The sequence below is a fragment of the Protomyctophum bolini genome (assembly GCF_963924005.1).
Source record: "Protomyctophum bolini genome assembly, chromosome: 20".
Taxonomy (NCBI): Eukaryota; Metazoa; Chordata; class Actinopteri; order Myctophiformes; family Myctophidae; genus Protomyctophum; species Protomyctophum bolini.
This window is the reverse complement of record NC_137881.1, coordinates 12,972,184-12,997,943: the sequence shown is the minus strand read 5'-3', so window position 1 is coordinate 12,997,943 and position 25,760 is coordinate 12,972,184. Positions and strand designations below refer to the sequence as shown.

Here is a 25,760-nt window from a genome sequence, read left to right as displayed (position 1 = left end):
GCTATTTTTGAATAATCGTGAAAATGCGGCACAAATCTTTGAAGATATTCTTTCAGAGTGAACGTTTTTTAACTCAAATCTTTGCTTCTGAGGAGTTCCTGGAACAACATATTTTCAGATGGGGGTCGGCAGCCAATTACATATAATTTTTGGGGGTCCTTGACATGAAAACGGTCAGGATTTAGAAGACATTTTGTAGAATCTGGTCAGTCCTAAATGGGTTAAGCCTGTAGCAGTGAGTGGGGCCACAGCCCACAGCCATCGATGGTCTCCTCGCTGGAGCCTTAGGTGAGCCGAGGCAGTAAGCAGGATACATACAACAGCAGTGGCAAAAACACAGGAATGTGTGGGGACAATTATATTGGGAGAAAAGGGCATTAAATACAATTAGCTACACTAAGCTTAATACATAAAGCGGATATGAGGCACTCGCTGACTGAATCCGTGTGTGCTCTATAAAGACTAATGGCAGCACTTCACTTGGGAGCTTTAAACAATCAGGTCAGGGAAGACCTACATGTTAAAAAAAGATGTTGTCTACCATGGCTACGAGGGAAGATATTTACAGTAGGAGGTGCTGAATGTTCAGCACGAGGTACGTGCACATTAGTGCATGCCGCAAAAGCAAGCGGAAAGGTGGCTTAAACTTTTCTTCTCCACACGCATGAGCAAAATAACACAGGCAATTAACCACGATAAGGCGCCTATTCTGTGATACAGCATATTTATTAGGCCTAGTAACCGAAATCTGTTCTGATTACAATTATTATAATTTTCACCCCTCCTGTCCGAGGGGGGGCTGTGCCTGGGGGGAGGGGGTGCTCCAACCCCCGCCAGCACACCTACTTCCCTCAGCCATGTTGTCTACTCTAAAGCAGTGGTTCTCAACATGTGGCTCGGGACCCCCTACAAGCTCAAAGTGCTTCGCGTTTTGAGGCGTTGTGAGCTTGCGGCGGCGAGGTAGTGGTTAGCCATACATATGTTTCTTGAGACCGGACCTTCAAGGAACGAGGACTGTGAAAGACATGGAGGGAGATAACGAAAGGAGTACAGTAACACTTGAGGAAAGAAAGTCTACAGAGACAGTTGAGTTGACCAGTGAGAGCGAGAGAGAGAGGTCTCTACCATTTCCTCCCTGCTCTACCTGTCCTCACATCCACCTCCTTTCCCTCCCGTCTCTTTCCCTCCCGTCCTTCCTTTGGTTCAGTGCTGTGTGTATGGATTATGGAAGCATTCGTTTTAATGTTATCGCAGGGCTGTGTATGGATTATGGAAGCATTCGTCTTAGTTTTATCGCAGGGCCTCCCAGTTTTGGCTCTAATGAACAAAGGCGCTGGATCGAGACGAGGCAGGCATATTTCAAAGCACTTTCTGGGTTTCTGCTGACACGTAATTATTAGGATTATAGTTTCTTGCATACACCACCACCTCTTATACCAACAACCGTTACTTTGAAAATAATTGCTTGCGCATTTGGAGCTCTGGAGCTTGTAACATCCCTTCATGCACCAGGCATACTGGACTTTGTATTATTGATTTGACTGTGTGCGCCTTCCTGTCAGTGTTGATCTTATCGACGAAAAATGTTCGTCGACTACCTTTTTTCACTGACGAAAACAAAATGGAAACAAAAATGAAAACTAAGCTATGATGACTGTCTAAAACTAAGACTAAATATATTGACAATTTCGTCAACAAATAAAATTTAATTTTAGGAAGGGCCTTTATTAATAGATTTTAAAGTAGTTAGACAGGAAAGGGGGAGAGAGATGGGGGGAAGACATGCAGACTCGAACCCGCGACACACTTACACTGTCAGGCTAGGTGCCTGGAGCTCTCAGCCGACCCAGGCCATAAGTCATAGTTAATGTTGTGGTAAAGTTATATCGAATAGTGACAAGTTAAATCACTTCCCTTTCTAGTAAATCATCAGGAACCAAGCATTCCTGACTGTAGATAAATAAATAGCGTTCACATTCAAGCATTCGCAGTGTGCAGGCAAACCCCTGTTTACTTAAAGGAACGACCATCGACACTGCCGGCAGCTGTGTGTGCAGTGCACAGGTTATTTTCACACAGGCATGTAAAATACTTTTATTATAAACTACGGTAGGCCTTAGGACAGATATTACAGCGCCAGAGTAACATACATAGCAATGATTTTACTGCTGATGGGAGGTAGGGAGGGAGGATACGAGATAGGAAGCCAAGTGGGGGGGAGGGGGGGGGGTGAAACCTGGCACTTCAGCAGCACTGCAGGTGTCACTAGAGCAGTGTTGATTTCGTCGACAAATACTATGACAAAAAGGGGGGCACGGTGGGACAGTTGGTAGTGCTGTCGCCTCACAACTAGAAGGCTCTGGGTTCGATTCCCGCTGGGGACGCTATGGGCGCTGGGGGCGTGCTCTCTCCTCCACGTCATCAGTGCCCATACCCGAAGCGGGGTTTGGCGAAAGGGCCCTTCTGTGATGGCTCTAGTCTAAAACATACATGGGCAACTGGCCACATGCAGCACCCATCACATCACTTAATGCGGCCTGCAGGTTAATATCTGAACATATTGTTGATTTATTTCAGCTAATTACTCAAATATAATTGTCTTTTTTATGCCCAATGCATTTGTATTTAGTTCATAAATTAGTTAACATAAACTATAACTAAATGCATTTGAAATTAAATAAAAAACAGCAAAAGATTATTCAGGATTTCTATTCAAATATAGCAAAAATATCTGATCTAAAAGCTCAACATGCATCGCACTGCGGCACGTTTTGAGCTTGTAGATCAGCTATTTTTGCTACAACAGTAATATACAATGTGGCCCTCTGGAGTGAGTGTGGAACTATAGTGGCCCTCTGGAGTGAGTGTGGAACTACAGTGGCCCTCTGGAGTGAGTGTGGAACTATAGTGGCCCTCTGGAGTGAGTGTGGAACTATAGTGGCCCTCTGGAGTGAGTGTGGAACTATAGTGGCCCTCTGGAGTGAGTGTGGAACTATAGTGGCCCTCTGGAGTGAGTGTGGAACTATAGTGGCCCTCTGGAGTGAGTGTGGAACTATTGTGGCCCTCTGGAGTGAGTGTGGAACTATAGTTGCCCTCTGGAGTGAGTGTGGAACTATAGTGGCCCTCTGGAGTGAGTGTGGAACTATAGTGGTCCCTCTCCATCGTCAAAGTTTCCCACCACTACTCTACAATGCCCATGCAGTAGTGATGAATGTGAATGTATTGTAAGATGGGCAGCCATTAGGCTACATTAGCCTCTTGCTAACTATACAGTCGGGAGGTGCTTTTAGCTGCCTGGGTGGCAACTGTGTGCCAGCAGGGCAACCCGTCACCAGGGGAACCTGCCTCGTCATGCCAGGTTTAGGAAAAAAGCTCTCTGATTTCTTGCTAATGATGTAATGAATGATTCGCTGATTGGTTGACTGACTGGCTTTGACTGACTGGAATACTGTCTTGTGGCGGAGTGACTTGCCTGAGCTTTAAGGGTAAAAAAAAAAAGAACTTGACACCGCAAACCAGTACTCTGTAAATAAATTAAGTCGACAATTGAAACGGGACTCTGCAAAAGTACAAGTAAGATGGGATCTACTACGCGTGAAACATTTTAATAGCCTCCCTCAGCAGAATAATGCATAGCAGACAATTTAGATGGGTGACCAAACAACTGGGTTTTAAATCAATTCCGATGTACATTCATTGTACAGTGAGTGCTTTGGTGCAAAATACTGCCTGCTCGACATGGCCTTGCGAAGATAGATGACATTTGGTTTGTTGTTCATGTAAACTGAATAACGACACAGGCAGAAGCATGGCGTTCTGCCTGGGTTTTTTTTTTCTTCTTTACAAAATGCTTAATTACTCACGACTCACCACTGATTTGAACTACACACCGCATGAGGTGATATTCTGAGTGTGAACCACACTTCTGCATGGCAACGTAGAACAATAGAATGCAAGGTGATATTCTGAGTGTGAACCACACTTCCGCATGGCAACGTAGAACAATAGAATGCAAGCCAGCCAGTGTTGTTTCTGTGTGCATGTGTTGTGTGTATGAGGCCAGCCTAACCTGTCCTGGAGTCCCTTTCAGACAAAGACAAACCATCTCCCCTTCTCAAGGCAGACATCTCGGTGTCCTTTCACTGACACAACTTTTACAATCAATCATATTGTAGTTGTATAGGTGGCTCACTCAAGATCGCTGTCCTGAGCGCCCGCTGGCCTATAGTGGTCCAGGCACATGCTACATATTAGGCTCTGGCCTGATAGCGTGTTGCGTGTTGGAGTCCCGTTCATGACGACCTTTGCTGCATGTCTCTAGCTATTTATTTTTTTAAAGAGTGTTGTCCTTTGGATTTAGTTTGGGGAGGGGGTACCTTATATAATATTAGTATTCCATACAGAAAAGCTTCATCCAGCTGATGGCTACTTGGATGGTGATGATGAGTTATGGTGAATGGTAAATGGACTGCATTTATATAGCCCAGTCTTTTCTCCAAAGCAATGTACTTCACATTCACCCATTCACCCATTCAATGTACTTCACATTCACCCATTCACCCATTTAATGTACTTCACATTCACCCATTCAATGTACTTCACATTCACCCATTCACCCATTTAATGTACTTCACATTCACCCATTCACCCATTTAATGTACTTCACATTCACCCATTCAATGTACTTCACATTCACCCATTCACCCATTTAATGTACTTCACATTCACCCATTCAATGTACTTCACATTCACCCATTCACCCATTTAATGTACTTCACATTCACCCATTCACCCATTTAATGTACTTCACATTCACCCATTCAATGTACTTCACATTCACCCATTCACCCATTCAATGTACTTCACATTCACCCATTCAATGTACTTCACAAGTTCACATTCACCCATTCACCCAATGTACTTCATATTCACCCATCCAATGTACTTCACATTCACCCATTCAATGTACTTCACATTCACCCATTCAATGTACTTCACATTCACCCATTCAATGTACTTCACATTCACCCATTCAATGTACTTCACATTCACCCATTCAATGTACTTCACATTCACCCATTCAATGTACTTCACATTCACCCATTCAATGTACTTCACATTCACCCATTCAATGTACTTCACATTCACCCATTCAATGTACTTCACATTCACCCATTCAATGTACTTCACATTCACCCATTCAATGTACTTCACATTCACCCATTCAATGTACTTCACATTCACCCATTCGCACACCGATGGCGGGGGGAAACCATGCAAATTGCAAGGCACCAACCATCGGGCAACATGAGCGAGTTAGGGGTTATACATGTCTTGCTCAAGGACACTTCGACTGGGGGCCGGGGAGTCAAACACGGGAGCTGAACACTGGTCCGCCAACAGAACCAGTGACCTTCTGATTACCAGGTAGCGTCTCTACCCAACTAAAATCTACTCCTCAATGGCAGACATGATGAGGTTGATCAAAATATCACAGTCAGACATTTATCGATGAATGAAGTTTCGTGGCTGGAGACCAGGCATCAGCGCGTCGCGGGTTCGAGTCCCGATAGCTATGGCCGTTGCTGCGTGTCACTGACTCCCCATCTCTCTCTCCCTAGAGACTATCTAGGGTTAACTGGTACCACTGCTGGTACACAGAGGAGTAGCCCAAAAAAGACAAAAGTGGAATGAAATATTTATATTACTACAGGTAGTTCTTCTGACCGAGCAATTGGTTAAAATAGGCTCTCCAGCGGTGCTGAAATGGGCATGACAGCACACCTAGCCGCTAATAGAAGATTTGAGAATGGATTAATCACATTAGAAATATCATCAGTGCTGATTAGTGAGTAGACTCACTACTGAGTCTATACCCAGTAGTGGAACAGAAAGGGAAGATCTTTTCTGAGGTGGTACTTCAGTATAAAAAGGTTGGGAACCAATGCGGCATAGACTACTGTCCTCTCTATAATAAAAAGGAATAAAAAGTTCAAAATAAATCTTTAAAAAAAAAGATGCTTGATGGTGGAAAACCTTCAGTAGTTCCAAGTTCAAATAAAAAAAAATGTTTCCACTATATTACATACAGACAGATTCTCTACATGCCTGGTCAACGATGCTCATTCACTCTAAACACGTCCGAAAGAGTGTGGATTTGGCCACCGTTCCAAAAACATGGTACTAAATATTAAAACCTTTAAGCTTAAACTGACTGACTGCACGATTAAAGTTTTAGAAGGAAAAAAGTAATCTGCACGAAGTGAGCGTCTGTGTGCAACAGAGCAAGCGAGCGAGTGAAGGAGAGAGAGAGAGAGCGAGACAAACAGAAGTCACAGCTGGCTGTGGCGTCGACTCACGAGGCGTCCAACAGTGTAAAGGTCACCAGTCTCTCCCTGGAGGGGGACAGTGTAAAGGTCACCGGTCTCTCCCTGGAGGGGGACAGTGTAAAGGTCACCGGTCTCTCCCTGGAGGGGGACAGTGTAAAGGTCACCGGTCTCTCCCTGGAGGGGGACAGTATACATCAAAGACACGCTGAAAATTCGTCAGAAGAAAAAAAACAGTTTCTGCGTCAGGAGGACGCTGCAGGGACAGATTAACGAGCGACTGGCTGCTGCTGCTGCAGTAGTTTGTGGACTTTGTGGAGGCATTTAGGCAACAATGGAGAGAATCATACAATATTCAACGAGACACAAGAGGCCAGATGGAAAACCCATCAGTGCCGCTGCATGGCTGACCTAGATTTAGAACATGCCAAACTTTGAAATAAGAAGCCAGAACAGTGAGACTGAAACGGTGACGTCCCACCGTCCGCACTCCCCCCAGGAACACAGCTGTCCCACCGCCCGCACTCCCCCCAGGAACACAGCTGTCCCACCGTCCGCACTCCCCCCAGGAACACAGCTGTCCCACCGCCTGCACTCCCCCCAGGAACACAGCTGTCCCACCGCCTGCACTCCCCCCAGGAACACAGCTGTCCCACCGCCTGCACTCCCCCCAGGAACACAGCTGTCCCACCGCCTGCACTCCCCCCAGGAACACAGCTGTCCCACCGCCTGCACTCCCCCCAGGAACACAGCCGTCCCATCTCACTCCCCCCAGGAACACAGCCGTCCCACCGTCCGCACTCCCCCCAGGAAGGGAACACGGCGATCTGCCAGCCAGAGACATCTTTGACTGCGCACCGGTCGGAACACAACGACCTCTCGTCGGCCGTTAATTATCTGAGAGGAAATGGACAAAGATAGGCAGGCATCCTCTCCAGGCAGGCATCCTCTCCCCCCCCCCCATGCTCCCCTTTCAAGAGCACTGACTTGAAAGGGGCTATTATGTCAAGCAAGCCCCCCCACCCCCGGCCATCCTCTCTCTTCCTCACGCTCTGACACACACTATCAATTGCTCCGTCTCTGTCAGAAGGAGACAACGAGAGTGTGCGGACAGTAGACCGCTGAGCTCACATGTTTTTGTTTTTTTTTACCACCCAACACACACAGACACCCCCCCCCCCCCACCATCACACGCAGAGTGGAAGCTCACTCACCATGAAAGCTGTGATTCCGTACAGGCAGACAAGACAGACCTCTCCGGTATAGTGCGCGGGGAGGGGGGGGGGTGGGCAGGTACGTGCGTGCGTGCGTGGTGGTGGTGCGGGGGTTGTTTCCAAGTCTAGCCTATAGCGTCATCATGATGGCTTCTTCGGCCATGCAGGCTCACTCCTGACGGCGGGGCGTCCGGGGGGCGCTAGAGGAGGTCGAGGCGCACTGCAAGGGCAGCAGGGGTATGGTGGTGGTTCGGCGCGGCACCATGATATACCTCCCTCTCTCCTTCTCCTTCTTCCTGACTCCCTGTGCCTCTTTCTCTCTATCACTCCTCTCCTCCTCCCTCCCTCTCCGCGACGACAGCGCTACGACTGAGAGGCTCTGCATCAGCGCAGAGAAGAGTGCAGCGGATCAGATCTCTCCCTGGGATGTGTGTGTGTGTGTGTGTGTGTGTGTGTGTGTGTGTGTGTGTGTGTGTGTGTGTGCGCGTGTATGTGTGTGCAGACGCGCCGAGCGCTAGTGCGTCAGCGAATCAGAGGCGCGCGGCCGCCGCGCACTATTAGTCACCATCGCTCGGCACTAGGATGATAATACGGTGCTCTGTCCTGTCCTGTCCGTGCGATGCCAGCCACTCTGAATCAACCCTGGAGAAATGGATCTATGTGGTGGAGCCAGCAGGCCTCTCAGCCCCGTACGCTCTGTGCCATAATCTATTCTACTCTCTGTACGTCTGCCTGCGCTCAGAAAACGCCTGCTCTGTCTGACAGAGTGTCAGATCACGTACGTCTCTCGCTCTCTCTCTCCCAGTCCTCTTCTTTTCTCCCCCCCCCTTTATTACGACGTGGCTCTGCAGGAGAGGGGCGGTCTGTCTGTGTGTGCGTGTGTGTGTGTGTGTGTGTGTGTGTGTGTGTGTGTGTGTGTGTGTGGTACCAGAGCTAATCTTACAAACTGGTCTGGGCATAGTCGTTTTTTTTCCATGTTTTAGACATTTAAAATATATATTTTATCAATGTATCAATTATATAACGGAGGGAAGACAAAGGGAGGCTCAGTTCAGGCTGAAAACTTGACCAGATTTGGAATGATATTATTATGTCACATGTACGACGTCATATACATGACAAGACGTCACAGCATTGGCCATTGGCCACTTGAAGTCCGTCATACATAGTGATGTCACAGGGAGCTCCATGGCAGGCCAGGACAGCCCAGCTGGTCCAATGACTTGGTAGGAAGTATCCAAGTACGTATATGCTTTGAAAGTAAATACAATTTTGCTTTACTTGAATATTTCCAATTTCCAATACTTTTTAATTCTACTCCACTACATCTCAGAGGCACATATGGTACTTTTACACATTTTCTACAGGTTCTTTTAAACATGTTCTAACTAAACACAAAAACATACATTAAAGATGAATAATTAATTCAAAAATGCATACATTTGTTTGCACAGCTGCTGATTCGGTTGCTATTCAAATCAAAGACATAACATCTAAATAAATGAAAGCCACCCTTTGCTCTCATTCTGACTGCATACAGCAGTGGTTCCCAAAGTGGGGTCTGGGGACCCCCAGGGGTCCTTGAGGGAGTTCCAGGGGCTCCCCTGCTAATTGATAGTTTGGAACCAAAAGGACCCTTAATATGGGTCTGTAACTCGGGTTGAGAATCACTGCTAGAGCCATAAGAACCGTAAAAATGTCCCCGGCATATATTTTTCACATGGGGGTCCGCGGGCCAATTATAGTGTCAATGTGGGGGTCCTTGACATGCCAAACATTGGGAACCACTGGGCTAGCAGGCCCCATATTTAGCATAGCCACAGAAAGCTAACAAGCCCTCAAGTCGGCACATATTTCTCAGTAACTGAAGTGCAGACTATCCCTTTAACCTCCTCCTCCTGCCTGGAGGCAACGAAGCATGACAGGCAAACACACAATGTTCCCCTGCAGCAGCCCGCGCACACACACGTGCACACACACACACACACACACACACAGACACACACACACACACACACACACACAGCAGGGGACTCAGTGGTTGCCATGGCGAGACAAACGCCTGTAAGTCTATCCCTGTTAACTGACCCCTGAGGCCAGATATAAGGTTACCACCACAAACCACACGGAGGACGTGCAACGTGGATCAAGGTGTGTTTCGTCCCTCTCGTCTTCGCATCCGTGGAGTAAGAAAAAAAGACAAACATTTTAGTGTACGAGAGGTTGGATTTCTGATCAGTCCAGCAAATTGCAATGGAGAAGGGCTGAGGAAGCCTAATGATAGGCCTTCCAGACCAGTCACACGCACGCACACACACACGCACGCACGCACGCACGCACGCACGCACGCACGCACGCACGCACGCACGCACGCACGCACGCACGCACGCACGCACGCACGCACAAAGAGGGAAATGTGCGGTGTCGTCCGCCTGCGTGTCATCGACCTCCCCGGGGGGTAAACTGTAGTATAATAACAGACTTCTCTGAGCCCTGATTATCACACACCGACGTCTCCATCCTTGAGTTTATACTTTTAGTTCAACCTGCCTTTTGTTAAGAGCCTATAGTCCAACATTTTCCTTTCAACGTTCTGAAAAGCACAAGAGGCATCGCCAGTCGATCAGTGAGTCATGGTAAAAATGGTAAATGGTGCATTTATACAGCGCCGGCTTTATCCAAGGTGCTTTACATAGATTGTGCATTACATTCACACATTCACACACGCATTCATACACCGATGGCCGCGGAAACCATGCAAGGCACCAACCAGCACATCAGGAGCAATTAGGGGTTCAGAGTCTTGCACAAGGACACTTCGACACTAACTCTGGGGGAGCCCGGGTTCGAAATGGCAACCGATCATTAATTAGTGATCATTAGTCACTAATGATCATTAGTTATTTGGACCTTTGCCGGTAAGTGTCCATATTGGACCTCCTCCTGTGTGATTCTGAGACTATACCCCTCCCTCATTCTAGCCTCACCGGCTGGTTGACAAGTAGTATCCAGTTCACTACGTTCAGCCATATATGAGTTCGTAGGATTCTTCTGAAGATTTGGAAACCTTATAGCCTAACAAATCAGAAAATGTACCGTCTGAAGGCAATTATGTGCAATATCTCCCCTAGTCAAGCAGGGATTCCATAAATCCTGTGCAGAAGAGACCTGGGTTTACCGGCCTTCCCGGGTAATACAAGGAAATGTACAGTGCTGTTTTAAATCATAAGAGAGTGTACAAATAATAACCAAATGGACCCATAATAAGGCTCCATTTGTACACTCTCCAGTGAATGAACGCTGCGCATTTGACTGTGTGCGTTTGTTGTTTTGAGGCCAAGACAGAAGACAGGTGTTTCTTTGATCTTGGCCCTCATGTGCAGCTGCTGGACGAGGATTTGATTGCTATTCAAAACGTTATATTGTGTACACAACACACACACACTGTCCGCCACGCGCACCCACCCGCACACACACGCTCACACACATTGTACGAGTACCAGGGAACGCCACGGGCAAACAAAAGTGGCTCCTATATGGAACGCCTACACGTGTCCCGTTTCTCTCCCGAACGCTATACGCTTTCTCAAGAAGAATAGAAAGAGTGCTGGAAGAAAATCACCATTGTGGTTTTCGTTTCAAGTGTTAACTGGCCCTAAACACACCTTATAGCTATTGTATGGCTTTTCTCTCTTTCCAAGACCTGTTACATAAAGGACATCAGCCAGATAGTATCTGTGCCCTACAGAAGAGAAGAAATGGGATATAATAGCCGTTCTCCTTTACCGGAGCTATATGCAATTAACCCATTTAGACGATTCTACAAATGCCTGACAGTTTTCTGAAAAACCTCATGTTTCTATGTCAGTCGTTCTGAAACATTTTCATGTCAAGGACCGCCAAGATTATATGTAATTGCCTGCCGACCCCCATCTGAAAATACAGTATGTTGTTCCAGGGACCCCACAGACGCAAAGATTTGAGTTAAAAACGTGTGCTCTGAAAGAATATATATATTCAAAGATTTGCACTACATTTTCACGATTTTCCTAAAATGGCCGAGCCATGCTATGAGCTTGTAGATCTGCTATTATTTAATAGCTAAAGTATAACATAATGCTTTAAACACCAAAAGGGGTTCTGGTTCAGAATGGGATATAGGACATGTCAGCAGATCTAATCTGCCCTATACAGAAGAGAAGAGATGGGTTATAATGGGCATGGTGCAATTAAAGAGATATAGCTCAACTAAAAGCTAAAAGCTTGTATCACATCTATAGCTGGTCGCACTCAGTCGCATGACCTTTGAACCACTGCCGTTTCAGCAGACAGAACCAAATCCACGCAAGTGGTAATATACACCTTACAAAGCACAGTATTTATTATTATCATTATTATTATTTTTATTATATTATATTGTATTTTTCAACAGATTTTTTTTATGTAGCATTATTGTTTCAAAATCACCGTTTGCACTATGCTAGGTTATTGGACAGACATGAGCTGATGGATAATGATTGCCCAGAGCATCCAATTTGAAATTTGTGAATAAAATCTTCATTGCAACTTGGTGGTCCAAGTGGTTCAAAGGGGCACAACGAAAGGCGATGGAGATTCATGATGAATCAATCAATGTCTAGTGTACCTCAGTGTAATTGAGATGGCTGTGATGCGTGTTAGGCCAGCTGTACAGTACGTCGCATGCCTGACATGCAGGGTCACAGGATCTGTGCTGCATGCAAACTGATGCCAGCTTGTTGCATTAACCAAACCCTATGTATTTGTTGACCCGAGTAACCCAGTTCCTATACATTGTCTCCCTCTACACCTGAAAATAGCCGATCTACAAGCTCAATAATCTTGTATTTTCGCAGAAAAGAAGGATACTAGGGTCACATAATAGGCATCCATCAAGTGTGGATTATACAACAGCAACGCTTCAGTTGAGATAGTACAACCTTAACCCATTTTGGGGCGGTAACCCCTTTCGGTGTTTTATGTTATAATTTAGCTATTGAAAAATAGCAGATCTACAAGCTCATAGCACAAGTGGCACGCTACGAGCTTGTCGGTCTGCTATTTTTGAAAAAATCGTGAAAATGTGGCGCAAATCCTGACAGAAAACTGTCAGGATTTTGAAGACATTTTATAAATTTCGACGTCAGGCCTAAACCAATACAGACCCAGCTGTGTTGTCTTGATATCCTCTGATTGCATAATTATCTCCTGCTGATTACACAGAAGATCAGACTGGGTGACGATGGTCGATATCTTGTGATAAAAGATGCTCAGTCACAACACCATTGCACAACACAGACCCCAGCTGACAATCAGCTGATGGAAATGTTCTGCAGCGTATCTTTGAGAGAGAATAATAATGTTATGGCCTACGCCTCCTCGTAAAAAGGTAATTGACTCCGTTATGAATGCAGCTATTTTAAGGTCCCTTTAACCTCTTTGTGGCAGGTCTGTTCATGCGGGCGGGCGCGTAGCGTAAAAGAAAAACTCAACACAATCCATGTCTAGTCAGCCGCGGGGGTGTGTGTGCACGAAACCAGCACGTGCGCAACAATTTCACGGGACCGCACCCACATACACCCTCTACTTCTCCACGCGTCCATAGTACCTCTCGTTACAAATTAATTACTAGGCACATCAGTCGTCTGAAAGGACCTGTCCTTTAGTTCTTGAACGCACCCTGCATTGGGCGGGTTTTTACAAAAGAGTTTTGTTTGCAACGTAACATTGACATTAAACGTGACCATCCTTTGCCGTAAGTCTCTTGCAGACACGCACGCACGTGTGTGTGTGCGCGCACACACACACACACACACACACACACGCGCGCACTCTCTGCCTCAGAGTATCTTTCTCTGTCTCTCTGTGTGCCGTCCTAATAGTTTAGCCGCTAAATGTGAGTGAAATGCTCTCCCCTTACGACGTGTCCTGCCACCGTTTCAACGTACTTAATTGGGCGACGACAACAACGCACACCTTTTTGACAGCTTGGTGTTGAAGAGAGACCCGACATCAAGAGCAGGATGTTGTCTGCATCTCTCTGTCCCTCGGTCTGTATCTGGGCCAATCACAGATAAACTACACCCCAAAGCACACAGCTTAGCCGGCGCCGCTACGCCAATCACAGCTCTCCTCAAGCTGCTACATGCATTCAGCGAACCAATCACAAGGCCACACTCCAGTGGCGTGCACAGATAGGGGGTGCTAGAGCACCAGCTGCCCTTGCCCTCTGGACAGCAATGTGCCCTTTTGATACCGATACTGTATAGTGTACAGTAGGGCATTAACATAATAATCGAATAGTCGGCTTTTTTTTTTTGCTTTTCTACAGCAGACATGCAGCTGTGAGCTCGGTGGTTTTGTTGGTAGTTCGCCAACTTCAGTACTAATCCATTCCTGGCTGATTGTTTTCATATCATATACAAGCCTACTGTACGTGGGCTTTGCCGTCACCCTTACTCGTGTAGGTGCGGTGGGCGGCGATCGGCAGTGGCACTATAGCAGCATTCAAGACAGTTTTTCTTTGGGAAAAGCATAATGCATATGCCTCATAGGCTCATATGCTCAATGGGGACAACTACAGTGTGTAAATACTTTTACTATTGGTGAGTTTATTACTGTAGTTTGTTCAACAAGTTAGATTGGAGACGTGTCGTCGTGTCGTCCGGTACAGTAAAGTATAGCAGGAGTTCCTCCTCACTCTGCCCAATATTAGTTTGGTGACAGTCAAACTACAGTAGCTCTTGCCGTGATTTCATGTTTCTTCATGCTTATCCAACAAACAAAAAAAAACTGCTGCCGCACGATCATAGTTATAATAGTCGCGATGAAGTTAAGTAGTTGATCGGCGGTGGCTCAGGGGTAGAGTGCCTGGATGGGAACCGCAAGGTTGCCAGTTCGAACCCGGGCTCCCCAAGAGTTACTGTCGAAGTGTCCTTGAGCAAGACACTGAACCCCTAATTGCTCCCGATGTGCTAGTTGGTGCCTTGCATGGTTTCCGCTGCCATCGGTGTATGAATGGGTGAATGTAATGCACAATCTATGTAAAGCGCCTTGGATAAAGGCGCTATATAAATGCACCATTTACCATTTACCATTTATCATCTTCATAGCGTGGCAGCCTGCTAGCTAGCAAACCTAGTATGTAATCATAACCTCCTCCTAGCTTGTAGCTCCATCTAAAAACCAAAGGAACTGTGGTTGTAACTTGTTGTTGAACATTTATTGTTGTATGAAAAACATCGCATGGTTCATTCCTCCTCCTCCCCGCTCCACGGCTCCAGACAGTCTCCAAACATTGAGAACAACGTAACATGCTATGCTGCTCCGTAGAACGGTCTTGCGCATCAAAAATAGCAGATGTACAAGCTCACAACGCGTCCATCCGTGAGTCATTGTGGACTTGCAACTTTGACTTGAAACAGCTGAGCTAATTTCGGCCAATCAGAGCGGCATTCAGCGTATTCTAGTAAGAGTGGCGACACTCGCGTTGACTCCCACTGTAACAATGGAATGCGGAAGTGCTCATTCTATCTCAATGGGATAGTTCCAATGTTTGGAACTATAGCCCGCCCCATAGGTGTGTCGCCACTCTCTTAGTACTATTCCCTGGGCCTGCATTCACCGGCTCTGTTTTGCTTCACTCGCTCGTCTCGCTGGCTGTTTCAGAACACGATGTTTTAATGCTTGATTTGATGGAATAAATATCATATTTTACCGCCGACTAATCGACTACTAATCGAATTTGATGGTAGTCGAGTCGACTATCAAAAATCACGTTTGGTTAATGCCCTAGTGTACAGTATGTGGACCATGGTGACATTGATCAATTCTTGATAAAAAAAGAAGCTTCTAATATATTATTTATGCCCCAAAATCTATAAATCTCACACTATTAATAAGGCAACCGGCCGGTTCCACACTGCCCCTCTAAATGTCTGTGCACGCCACTGCCACGCTCTGCACACCTAGTCATTTGCTATCCATTTGCTACACATACACCATCATTAGCCCCTCCAACACCTAGCTTTTCACTGTGACGTAATGTAGCAACCAAGTCTATGGGTTTTTTAATGTTTGCTTTTAAGCATTCCCCCTGTGACGTCATGTGGCAACCAAGTCTATGGACTTTGTGTGTGCCCCCCGAAGGTGCCCCTCACTTCACACAGATTTTTTGTCCGTACTGTCTTATTTGAGAGAATACCTTTAGTATTTGCCTCTATGAAAGAGGAGAGATATATTATGGCACTGCAGAATCACAGGGGGAGAAGGCTCTGACAGCACTGATCCTGTTGTTGGCTAAACAGCTACATCATCTGAGGTCAGAACAACAGCAGCATGTTAATAAAGTCTCCCTCTCTACCTTCTGAATTCTCTTGGGGTCCTTGACGGGCCCTTGGCGGGGCGGGACTTTGCCAAAGAGCTTCCAGCCCGGGTCCCTCTGCTCCACTGGCCCACTGTCCTTCACCTTCTTAGCAAACAGGTTCCTGAGAGAGAGAGAGAGAGAGAGAGAGAGAGAGAGAGAGAGAGAGAGAGAGAGAGAAAGGAGAAGAGACAGAAATAAGGACATAATAATAATCGGAACCAAAAGTCCAAAAGTAGGACACGTTTTGTTACTGTGGTTGCCCCCCCCCAGACAGAGCTGTCACACTGTGCACTGGCAAGATACGTGCACTAGAGACTCAGAGGAATCTGGATATATAAGGAACAAAGCCCTGATCCTGCAGGCTGAGACCACCCAGTCTGTGCAGTGAGACCAGGCTGACACCATGTGAGAGAGAGGGGGGATCTCAGGAAGGACCAATTGTGTGTGTGTGTGTGTGTGTGTGTGTGTGTGTGTGTGTGTGTGTGTGTGTGTGTGTGTGTGTGTTTATTTATTTGGTATGGACATCATCACAATCACATTGCAGATGCATTGTTTACAGTGTACTAGTCTAAAAAGTAAAAACCCAATCAAGTACAGAAAAGGAATATAGTATAGTACTAATTTTACATAAAAATCATGCCAATTGCATTACATTAAGTGGACATTAATCATTCAGGTAACCAGTCAGAAACTGTGAGCACAGTTGATTTGATTTCAGTCCTCTGTAAAAAACACCATTACCATCCGTCTCTAGTTTTAATACAACAAATACATACAGGTCACAGCTAAGATTTGGGTCACAGAGAGACCCCTTACTAATGGACAGGACAAAATGCTTCATAAAAACAATGTTGGTGTATACGAGACTCATTCTGCGATTTCACAGCCACAGTACGGCAGTGATGTAAATAGCTTTTCAATGTAATGAGTCCCGGGATGCAGGGATGGTCTTTTAGATGAGTCCCAGGGACACATGAGTCCCACTTCAACGACATTGAACAAATAGGAGTCATATTTTGCCATTTTTACAAATTGCATTTAACTCACATTTCATGGTTAATGGTTATAATGTGGCTATATTCATGTAGAACACAGAAGAAGAAATTATTATTATAACTAAAGCTAGCGAAATAAATTAGAATAAAAAAAACAGTACAGTAGTACAGTAGTGCATCCCGTGGATGCAGAGGTCGTTGTTTCATTGCCACCGGGTGGCGCTATGAACTTTTAGGTCTGCTATTTTTGAGAACTCATTAAAATGTGCCTCAAATCTTTTAGAAAATCGTCATGATTTAGAAAACTTTTTTTTTTCTTCCCGACGTCAGGCCTGAATGGGTTAAGCCATCGTTTGCCAAGGCCCAATCGGATCAATATGGTTATACAATTGATCCCCTCCTGCGTAACCTTGAGTTGTCAATGATGTCACGCTAATTAGGTACCGCTCCACCAATTAGCTAATGCTTTTTGTCCACTGATTAAAAAGGAGTCGGAGCGGTTTGCCTTTTGTCCCGTTGTCCCAGCTACGTATGCAGTGTGATGGACAGCCTCATTAAGTGCTACAATGAATGTCCCGACCAAGGAACAACTGCTTAAAAAACATAAAGGTAAACCACTTCAAGGTTTAGGTGCACCAGTTGTCATTCAGGCCCATTCAGGCTTATATATACAGCTGGAACCAAATTCCATTTCAAGGTGTGATGTGAGCACAACAACACTACTCAATCAATCACCAACATCATACTCCACACGTGCAGGAAAAGCATTATATGCACACCACAAAGGAAATAACGTACATTACACAATAAAAACAGGGCGGGTCTGACTCTGAGGCAGGCATATTGTGTGACTACTAGGCTACTGGAGTTTACAGTGTGCACAACCAAATGTAAATGCAGCCATGTTTGGGGAAATAAAATAGACTGTGGATAGCTAACAGTTGTCTTTTGTATTGTTGTCGTTTGTCTTAATGGATATAACCGTATATAACAATTTAGTGTCACTAATCTTCACACCTGTGTGGACTGAGAAGTGCAGGCTGCGTGCGTGTGTGTGTGTGTGTGTGTGTGTGTGTGTGTGTGTGTGTGCGTGCGTGGCTACTCAACAGCCACACTTTAGGTCACCCAGTTACCGATATTAAAAATCACACCCGTGTGAACTGAGCAGTGCAGGCTGCGTGTGTGTGTGTGTGTGTGTGTGTGTGTGTGTGCATGCGTGTGCGTGCATGCGTACATGCGTGCGTGCGGCTGCTCAACAGTCACACTTTAGGCCACCCAGCGGTATTGCAGCTGTTTTTACTCTAAGCGGACATACAAAGAGAGACACACGGTCAGTTATTGGAGCGGTGTGCACCGCTCAACAATAAGTAAAGACCATGCCGAACACGTGACCTTCCTAAATGATAATAATTATCTAGTTATCTAAATATCTAGTATAGTGTATAATAATGTATAAATGGGAGGCACAGCAGAGATAGTACGGTATAAAGTGTCTGGGTCGTGCACGGTGGTCAGAAAGTCTATGAAGAGTCTCCGTTTTGTACAGTATAATGACTTGTGCTGACCTGTTCAAACTGCTCAATCAGAATATCACCCTGTTAACCATGCCATGTGGTCAGAGAGGGGTATCTGGTTTCACTGTTCTGACCTTCTTCATAATAGGCACTACTGGAGTCCCCGTTATGTTAGCGATTTGATTTGATCTCTCATTTGATCAAACTTTCCCCTTCCCAGCAGAGGCAGAGCTATCATAACCTGAATATTTGATCACATCTAACTTAGCCTGGGGTCCACCTATGCTTTCTATGGCATAGGCAGCTCAATCTAGACGCAGCTGCGCGACATGAGACTAATTCATTAGAGCAACAGAGAGAGAGAGGAGTGTGTGTGTGTGTGTGTGTGTGTGTGTGTGTGTGTGTGTGTGTGTGTGTGTGTCAATTTAACAAATGTGCAGACGATCAGAAATCAGCAGAACCGCCACAAAAGTCCTCAATACAATTTTTACTTTTGACCAAATAAATGAATGCAAGTGCAATTAATTGTTATTGTGTTGTATAACTTGGATGAATTCCTGTTCTTTTATAATTCCTGTTCTTTTATGATGAATTCCTGTTCTGTTCTTTGTCTATATAGAAGTGTCTATTTGTACGTCTCTAAATGTTTTGATGAATTGAACATGGTGGACCCTCTTGTAAACAAGTTTAATGCTTAATTGGGTCGTCCACTCACAGTTAACAGTCTTTGTATTGAGTTTGTGCTTGAAGTGTACTGTAATTCTGCAAACTGTTAATAAATACTTCAATCAATCAATCAAAAAACCTATCTCAACTTGCAAGCTATACATCATGTTCATTTTCATAAAATAAAATGAATGGAATCCCTTGAACTACAGCATGCTTTGGGAAATTGTCGGCAGGAATGTAAAGTATCTTCTGAATCACAGTCAATGGACTAAACTAAATATGTTGTGAGTCCAGGAGGGGTATCGATTTGAACAAAACTACATGGAAATCCAATTCCAAACCAAAATCCATGTTCATAAATATCATGCCAGGATATCCAGATCAGGCCTATATAAATAGACTCTGGCCTAAAAGCCTATTAGGTAACAACGACAAGGGTAAAGGCAGGAGTGTGGATGGCGTTCAATCGAGGCAATCACACATGCATTCGTTTCCTTGGTGAAGCCATTGGTCAAACTCACAGCTGATGCAGGGACTGTGATTCTCATCTGAAGCTTGTCTTTCATCCTTCAACCCATTCTGACCTGAGATCAGATTCTAAAAATGTCTTCTACATCCTGACAGTTTTCATTCTGACCTGAGATCAGATTCTAAAAATGTCTTCTATGTCAGTCGCTCTTTGACTTTTCAAAAATAGCAGACCTACAAGCAAAATAGCAGATCTACAAGCTCATAGCGCGAAGCACGACATGATGGTAACACCAAAGAAAACACCTAAAATGGGTCAATTGCACTGGCAGTAACAATTGAATGTGGTATTCAATTGTATTGCTGGAGCCTACAGTACAGCAACATGAGGTTATGAGCCTACAGTACAGGTTATTGATAACGATCACCTTATCGATCAGGCTTATCGAGCCGGGTTCTTATCGAGCATTTTCTATTCATTTGTGAAAAGACGGGAGACGACAATAAATTCTGAACAGAACCAGTATATTTTACTATAGGGCCTTCAAAAGTAGTACTTTTCTAACAGACGGAAGGCAATATTGACCTTTTTACTTTGGGAAAATAATATTGAAGTAACTGGTTAATGTGTGTACCGTCACTTTAAAAGCGTAATTGTGTTTACCCGGGCAGTGCTGGTTGGCAGGTGGTATCAATACATTTTTAGACCGACATGTTTGTGCCAGCATGGATGATTACATTTATTTCTTGATCACCTCTTGTCTTGATTGTTTAAACATGACGTCATGGGCCATACTATGCTCAATAACAGGCTTGATAAGCCCAAAGCTTATTGATAACGGGTACTCAATAAGCTTGTTATCAGATCTTTTCGGGTATCGGTTATCAAGCTTAGAAATTTTCATTCTAGTGGAGATTTTACGAGGAGCTAAAAAGCCCAAATACCGAAGTGAAATGAAATGGTGGCACATGTTGGCATGCGTTAACAGATCGCAAGGTGGGACACGTCACTTCGCCATGTTACAATAGATCACTGGTTCTCAACCAGTGGTCCGGGGACCACCAGTGGTCCTTGAGGAGGTTCCAGGTGGTCCCCAGCTAAATGATGGAGTTGGTAACCAAATGGCCCCTTATCTTTAACTCTTGAGAGTGTAAATTGAAACCAAATGGACCCATATGTTGGTTTAATTTTACACTCTCAAGTTAGATTATTGCTAAACATCTACGTTACTTCATAAATCTGCACAATTAGATAATGTATAATTGTTATTTTGATCAATGATTGGCAACAGCATGGAATTGTTGCAACCTATTCTTTAGTTTTGGGTCTGAGAGGCTAAATGTCATCACATGGTGGTCGTGGCTCTCTAATGCCGAATAAATAATGGGCCTCGTTATGAAAAGGGTTGAAAACCACTGCAGATCATTTGATGGCACACGTCGTCCCCACATTTAAGCAGATTGCATGGAGGCACGTTGTATTCGTACAGATTGTATGGTACCGTGTAGCACACAATGTTCATACAGATTAGATGGTGGCACAATATGTCGCCCCCATGTTAAATCAGATACCTGCATATTTCTCACTCGCCCTAACTGTTAACAGATTGCTCAGAGTGAGCGAAAGGCTGAAAGGGATTCCTTGCTGGTGACTTCGCTCATTTATGAAAAAAACACACACGCACGCACACACACACACACACACACACACACGCTCGCACACACACTGCAAGAAACGTCTAAAGAATGTCACGTTCAGTCAGTGTTCAAATACATGCTATCTAATCTGAATCAATGGTACACAGTGTGGTACAGTAGTTTTCAGGAGTTCAAAAGTTTTCAGGAGTTAGTTCAAAAGTTACATTGGTGAGCAGAGAGCAGCCATCTTCTGCACTATTAGGGACTAGAGAGGAAAAATGCTATATTTCTAGTTGGGAGCACCGAGAGCAAACGTCATCATCAATCACGTCTGCTTGAAAACAAGCAGAAGCACAGTCCGGATAAAAGGAAAAAAAATAATTGGTTTGTGGTGGGTGTGTGCAGGTGGGTGGGTGGGTCGGTGGCTAATTTTGCAAACAACAGCTATAAAATCTCATGAGCAGCCATAAAATCTCATTATAAAAGGCTTAACACTATCAGGTCCTGCCAGAGTCCATGTCTATATTGCAAGTGTACAGGAAGGGTCAGCCTGTGGGTCAGCCTGTGCGGAGGTGAGGGGAACGAGGCCTAATGTAATACTCGACTAGAACATGTCAAAATGAGAGATGAGACCTGTTGGAACAGAAACCCAGCTCAGAGGTTAACGAAGCGACGGGAATGACGCAAACGGATTAATGTGGTAATCTATTGTAGGTCAGTCCACACACCAATGCAACAGCAACAACTCCTTGCAGCCACTATCCCCAACTGCAACTGGCCAGTCCACACATCGCTGCAACTGTCTCTAAGGTGGTTTTGTTGCAAGGAGTTGCATTACAATTTAGGCATTTTAGCAGACGCCTTTAATCCAGAGCAAATAACCTAACAGTGGAATATCTATATAACAATGCGTATACACTGAGTGCTATGTCTACATGAAATGCTATCTAAGTTACATAAGTTGTGCCTTTGCATCCGCCTGTAAGGTCGTCGAGGCTAGGGTAAGTGTCAGTGCCTTCTCTGGCCAGTCCACTACGGCATTGCAGTGGACTGGCCAGAGAAGCATGAACAGACAATGTGGGAGGCCACAAGCATCTCTCCATCACTTCTCTTGGAGGCTATGGGCAGGAGAGGAGGGACTAATGTTAGCTTGAGCAGCACTTTAACTAAGACTGCAAAAGAGTCGTAATTATAATGGCTGAACATTTAACTTGTGTGAACCTGATTTGAGTCAGCACTGTGTGTGTGTGTGTGTGTGTGTGTGTGTGTGTGTGTGTGTGTGTGTGTGTGTGTGTGTGTGCGCGTGCGTGCATGCGTGCATGTGTAAGACAACGTGCTGTGCTTTACTATGCGATAAAACTAGAGTAAAAATAAATAATACCTAATCAAAATGACTAACACCAGCAGTCAAAAAATAAAAGCATAAGGCTTCCTCGACCCTTGTGAGTGACACGTGACGATAATGTGATGAAGGCAATTAAAATGTTATTATACTGTATATATGAGAGCAGTGGAGAGAAAAAAGAACTATAGATTTGAAAACAGGAGAGTTAAAGTGTAACCTCGGGGCTTGCCCCCTTGTTAAACTGTGTGTAGGCAGCGCTGAACGGCAGTAACCCTGTGAGCCGTCATAAAAGGAATGCCACACAGAGGAAATATAGAGGACATTGCTCACTCACTGCTGAGTGGAAACTTGAGTAAAAGGACTAAAGGTTTTGACACGGCAGATTAGACCAGAAGCCTGAGATTACTGAACTACTTGTTCCTTTTCACATTCACACAGCCAGGCGTCCATATATTTTGGACATGTTATTTGAAAAAAAGGATTTTCGCTATTCATCGTATGACAAAGAACGTTTGAGACTTCGAGGATGTGATAAAACACATTCTTAGTGTGTTTGTTGAACGGGCATGGTGAGGACCACAACAGTACTCCAATGGAAGGTTTACAACTTTCACAGGACCAACAAAAGTACATTTGTGCAATTGTTTACTATAAAGTGCATTATAGCCCTGTAAAAGTAAGCTTTGCTCAACACAACAGGCATGCGATGCAAGTCCCCAGGATGCTCACAGTCAACACTTTGCATACGCTGAAACATCAACTTACAGCCATTTGACTTTGTTAGTCATCTATTTGAAGTCAACTCTGAACACGTGCAACAGCGTTTGGAAACACTGAATTAGCCCCCTAGACATATAGACTTTAGTCCTTTCTCGAGGGAGTGCCAAGGGTGTTTTGTTCGAAAACAGTGAGCAACCGTTCTCTGAGAGCTCTTGAGTCTTAAACAGGACACTGGGGCAGCAGCAACTGAAGTGACCTTTCATTTTAGAGACGTTATCGGTCCAGCAGTATGCAAGATTAGCTCCGGACACACACATTAAAAAAGGCCACTAGGTCTATGTGAATTGTGTTTGACCCTGAACCACCCAGTTCTATGTACTGTGTTAGGGATGTGTGTACAACGTTTGTGTGTTTCAGTCTTTTAGCTGCATACTTTAGCCCAGTGGTTCCCAAACTTTTTCATGCCAAGGACCCCCAAATTGACACTATTTTAGCCCCCATTTGAATAGATATGCCAGGGACCCCCATAAGAGATGTTTACGGCTCTAGCAGTGATTCTCAACCCGTTTAATTTCAAGGACCCCCAGTTTGACGTGCATTAGTCTACGGACCCCCATTTAATGGCATTTCTATTTTCTATATCTCTGAGACCTCAATTTATATTGTAAAATCAATGTTAATTTAACTCTGAGAGTGTACAAATGTTAGGGTCCATTTGCACACTCTCAGAGACAGAGTTACAGACCCATAAGGGTCCATTTAATTCCAAACTATCATTTAGCTGGGGAACCCCTGCCCTGGAACTCCCTCAAGGACCCCTGGGGGTCCCCGGACCCCCACTTTGAGAACCACTGCTTTAGGCACGTCCAGCAGCAGAGTGAGTGCACACAGATCCCCTGTTGTAAAAGACAGAGGACAGAGACGGGATCATTCCTCAGTGTTTAGGAGCCGAGGTACAGCTGCTTGTATCCTGCCCAGGCTGCCAAGCTGTCTTCTAGCACCACAAGGTACAGCTGCTATGTAGTCTTCTGATCTAGCTAGAAGACTGCACCGCAACAATACAACTACCACAACGAGGATGCACTGCCACAAGCCTTCCATGAAACAATGGCGATTAGTTCTGGCACACAATCAAATACTGTACACTACAGTACATCCATCCATAGTTCCATACCTCTAATATCATCATACACCCACATAACGTACGCGTTCGTAGGAACTTGTATACATTGAAAACGTCAGTGATATATAGAGCATAACCTTCACAGGCACGAATACATTTTCAAGCAGCTGGTTAAATCAATCCCTCTGCCAGAGCATACCTGTCAATATAGAGGAGTAGTGAAGGGGCCGCCATCCTTTATTGTCCCAAACTAATCCACAAAGAAATCCAAGTCTTCCAGCATAAAGGGAGAAAAACAGAGGATCCAAGGAAGGGAGATCAGATCCAAGGGAGAGTAACTCGCTCTGTGTGTGTGTGTGTGTGTGTGTGTGTGGGAGGGGGGAGACAAACTCCTGATGAAGTCAAACCTGTCTCAACTCAATCTGAAAAGACTCAACCCCAAACTCCACGCCCCCCCCACCCCCCATCTACCCCGTAGTGGTAGCACGGAGGCCAGCCTGGAAAAGTATAGGACCTTCGGGAGGCACACAAATACACACATACACACACACACACACACACACTCTCCCAGTCAAACAGTTCACAGCTCAGCGCAAACTGTGTGTTGTGTGAGAGACTGTCAACCGCAGACAGCTACTTGGCCTGCCCGCCTCCCGGGTGAAGGAAGGGTGGGAGGTTCATCTGAGCGAACGGGAGGGACAGAGTGTGTGTGTGTGTGTGTGTGTGTGTGTGTGAGCAAGGGCAGAGCGGACGGGACGGGGGAGAAACAATGGTGAAGGGAGGGTGGGCTTTAAGGGAGGGCACGGTAACACAGTGTTCTGGGACTGGGAAAACCTTGAATGAAACCTTGAACCTCTTGGGAATTATATAAACACACACTTGAAAATCTCTGAATCGTATAGACGGACACACGTACGCGTCCTAAAAACACACAGCAAGGATCGGGTTACAGGTTGTGAGCGTAGGGGATTTTCACCTGGGCGCCTGGTCAAACAAGGGACGGACGGACAGAGCAGCACTAACGCACCCCCCACCACCACACCACCACACCCACTTCCAGCCCCTGTGAGCTGACGAGAGGGAGGACACTAACGCACCCCCCACCACCACACCACCACCTCCACTTCCAGCCCCTGTGAGCTGACGAGAGGGAGGAAGGAAGAGGAAAGAGGAATTGCAACACATGAAGAGGAAGTGAAGAAATCGCAGAGAGTTCTCCGTCGGTCACATAATTTCCTGCAGTGTCCTGTAATAACCAATTTCTGGGTAAATATATTTAATTGGTTCTCCAGACAACTGGATATTCAGCTAGATTCTAGATTGCCGTTTAGCAATATTTGGTTGCTCTGATGAGACAAGGGCCCT

The 25,760-nt window shown here is 45.3% G+C and overlaps 1 protein-coding gene across 2 annotated transcripts in view; it reads right to left on the bottom strand.

The window, feature by feature from the left end:
• tbc1d14 (TBC1 domain family, member 14) overlaps positions 1-25,760 on the bottom strand; it is a 59,441-nt gene that overhangs the window by 20,973 nt on the left and 12,708 nt on the right. For both annotated transcript variants that reach the window (XM_080792664.1, XM_080792663.1), the window contains exon 5: positions 15,921-16,044. In XM_080792664.1, coding sequence (XP_080648790.1) covers positions 15,921-16,044 — 124 coding nt within the window. The remainder of the gene's footprint in view (positions 1-15,920; positions 16,045-25,760) is intronic.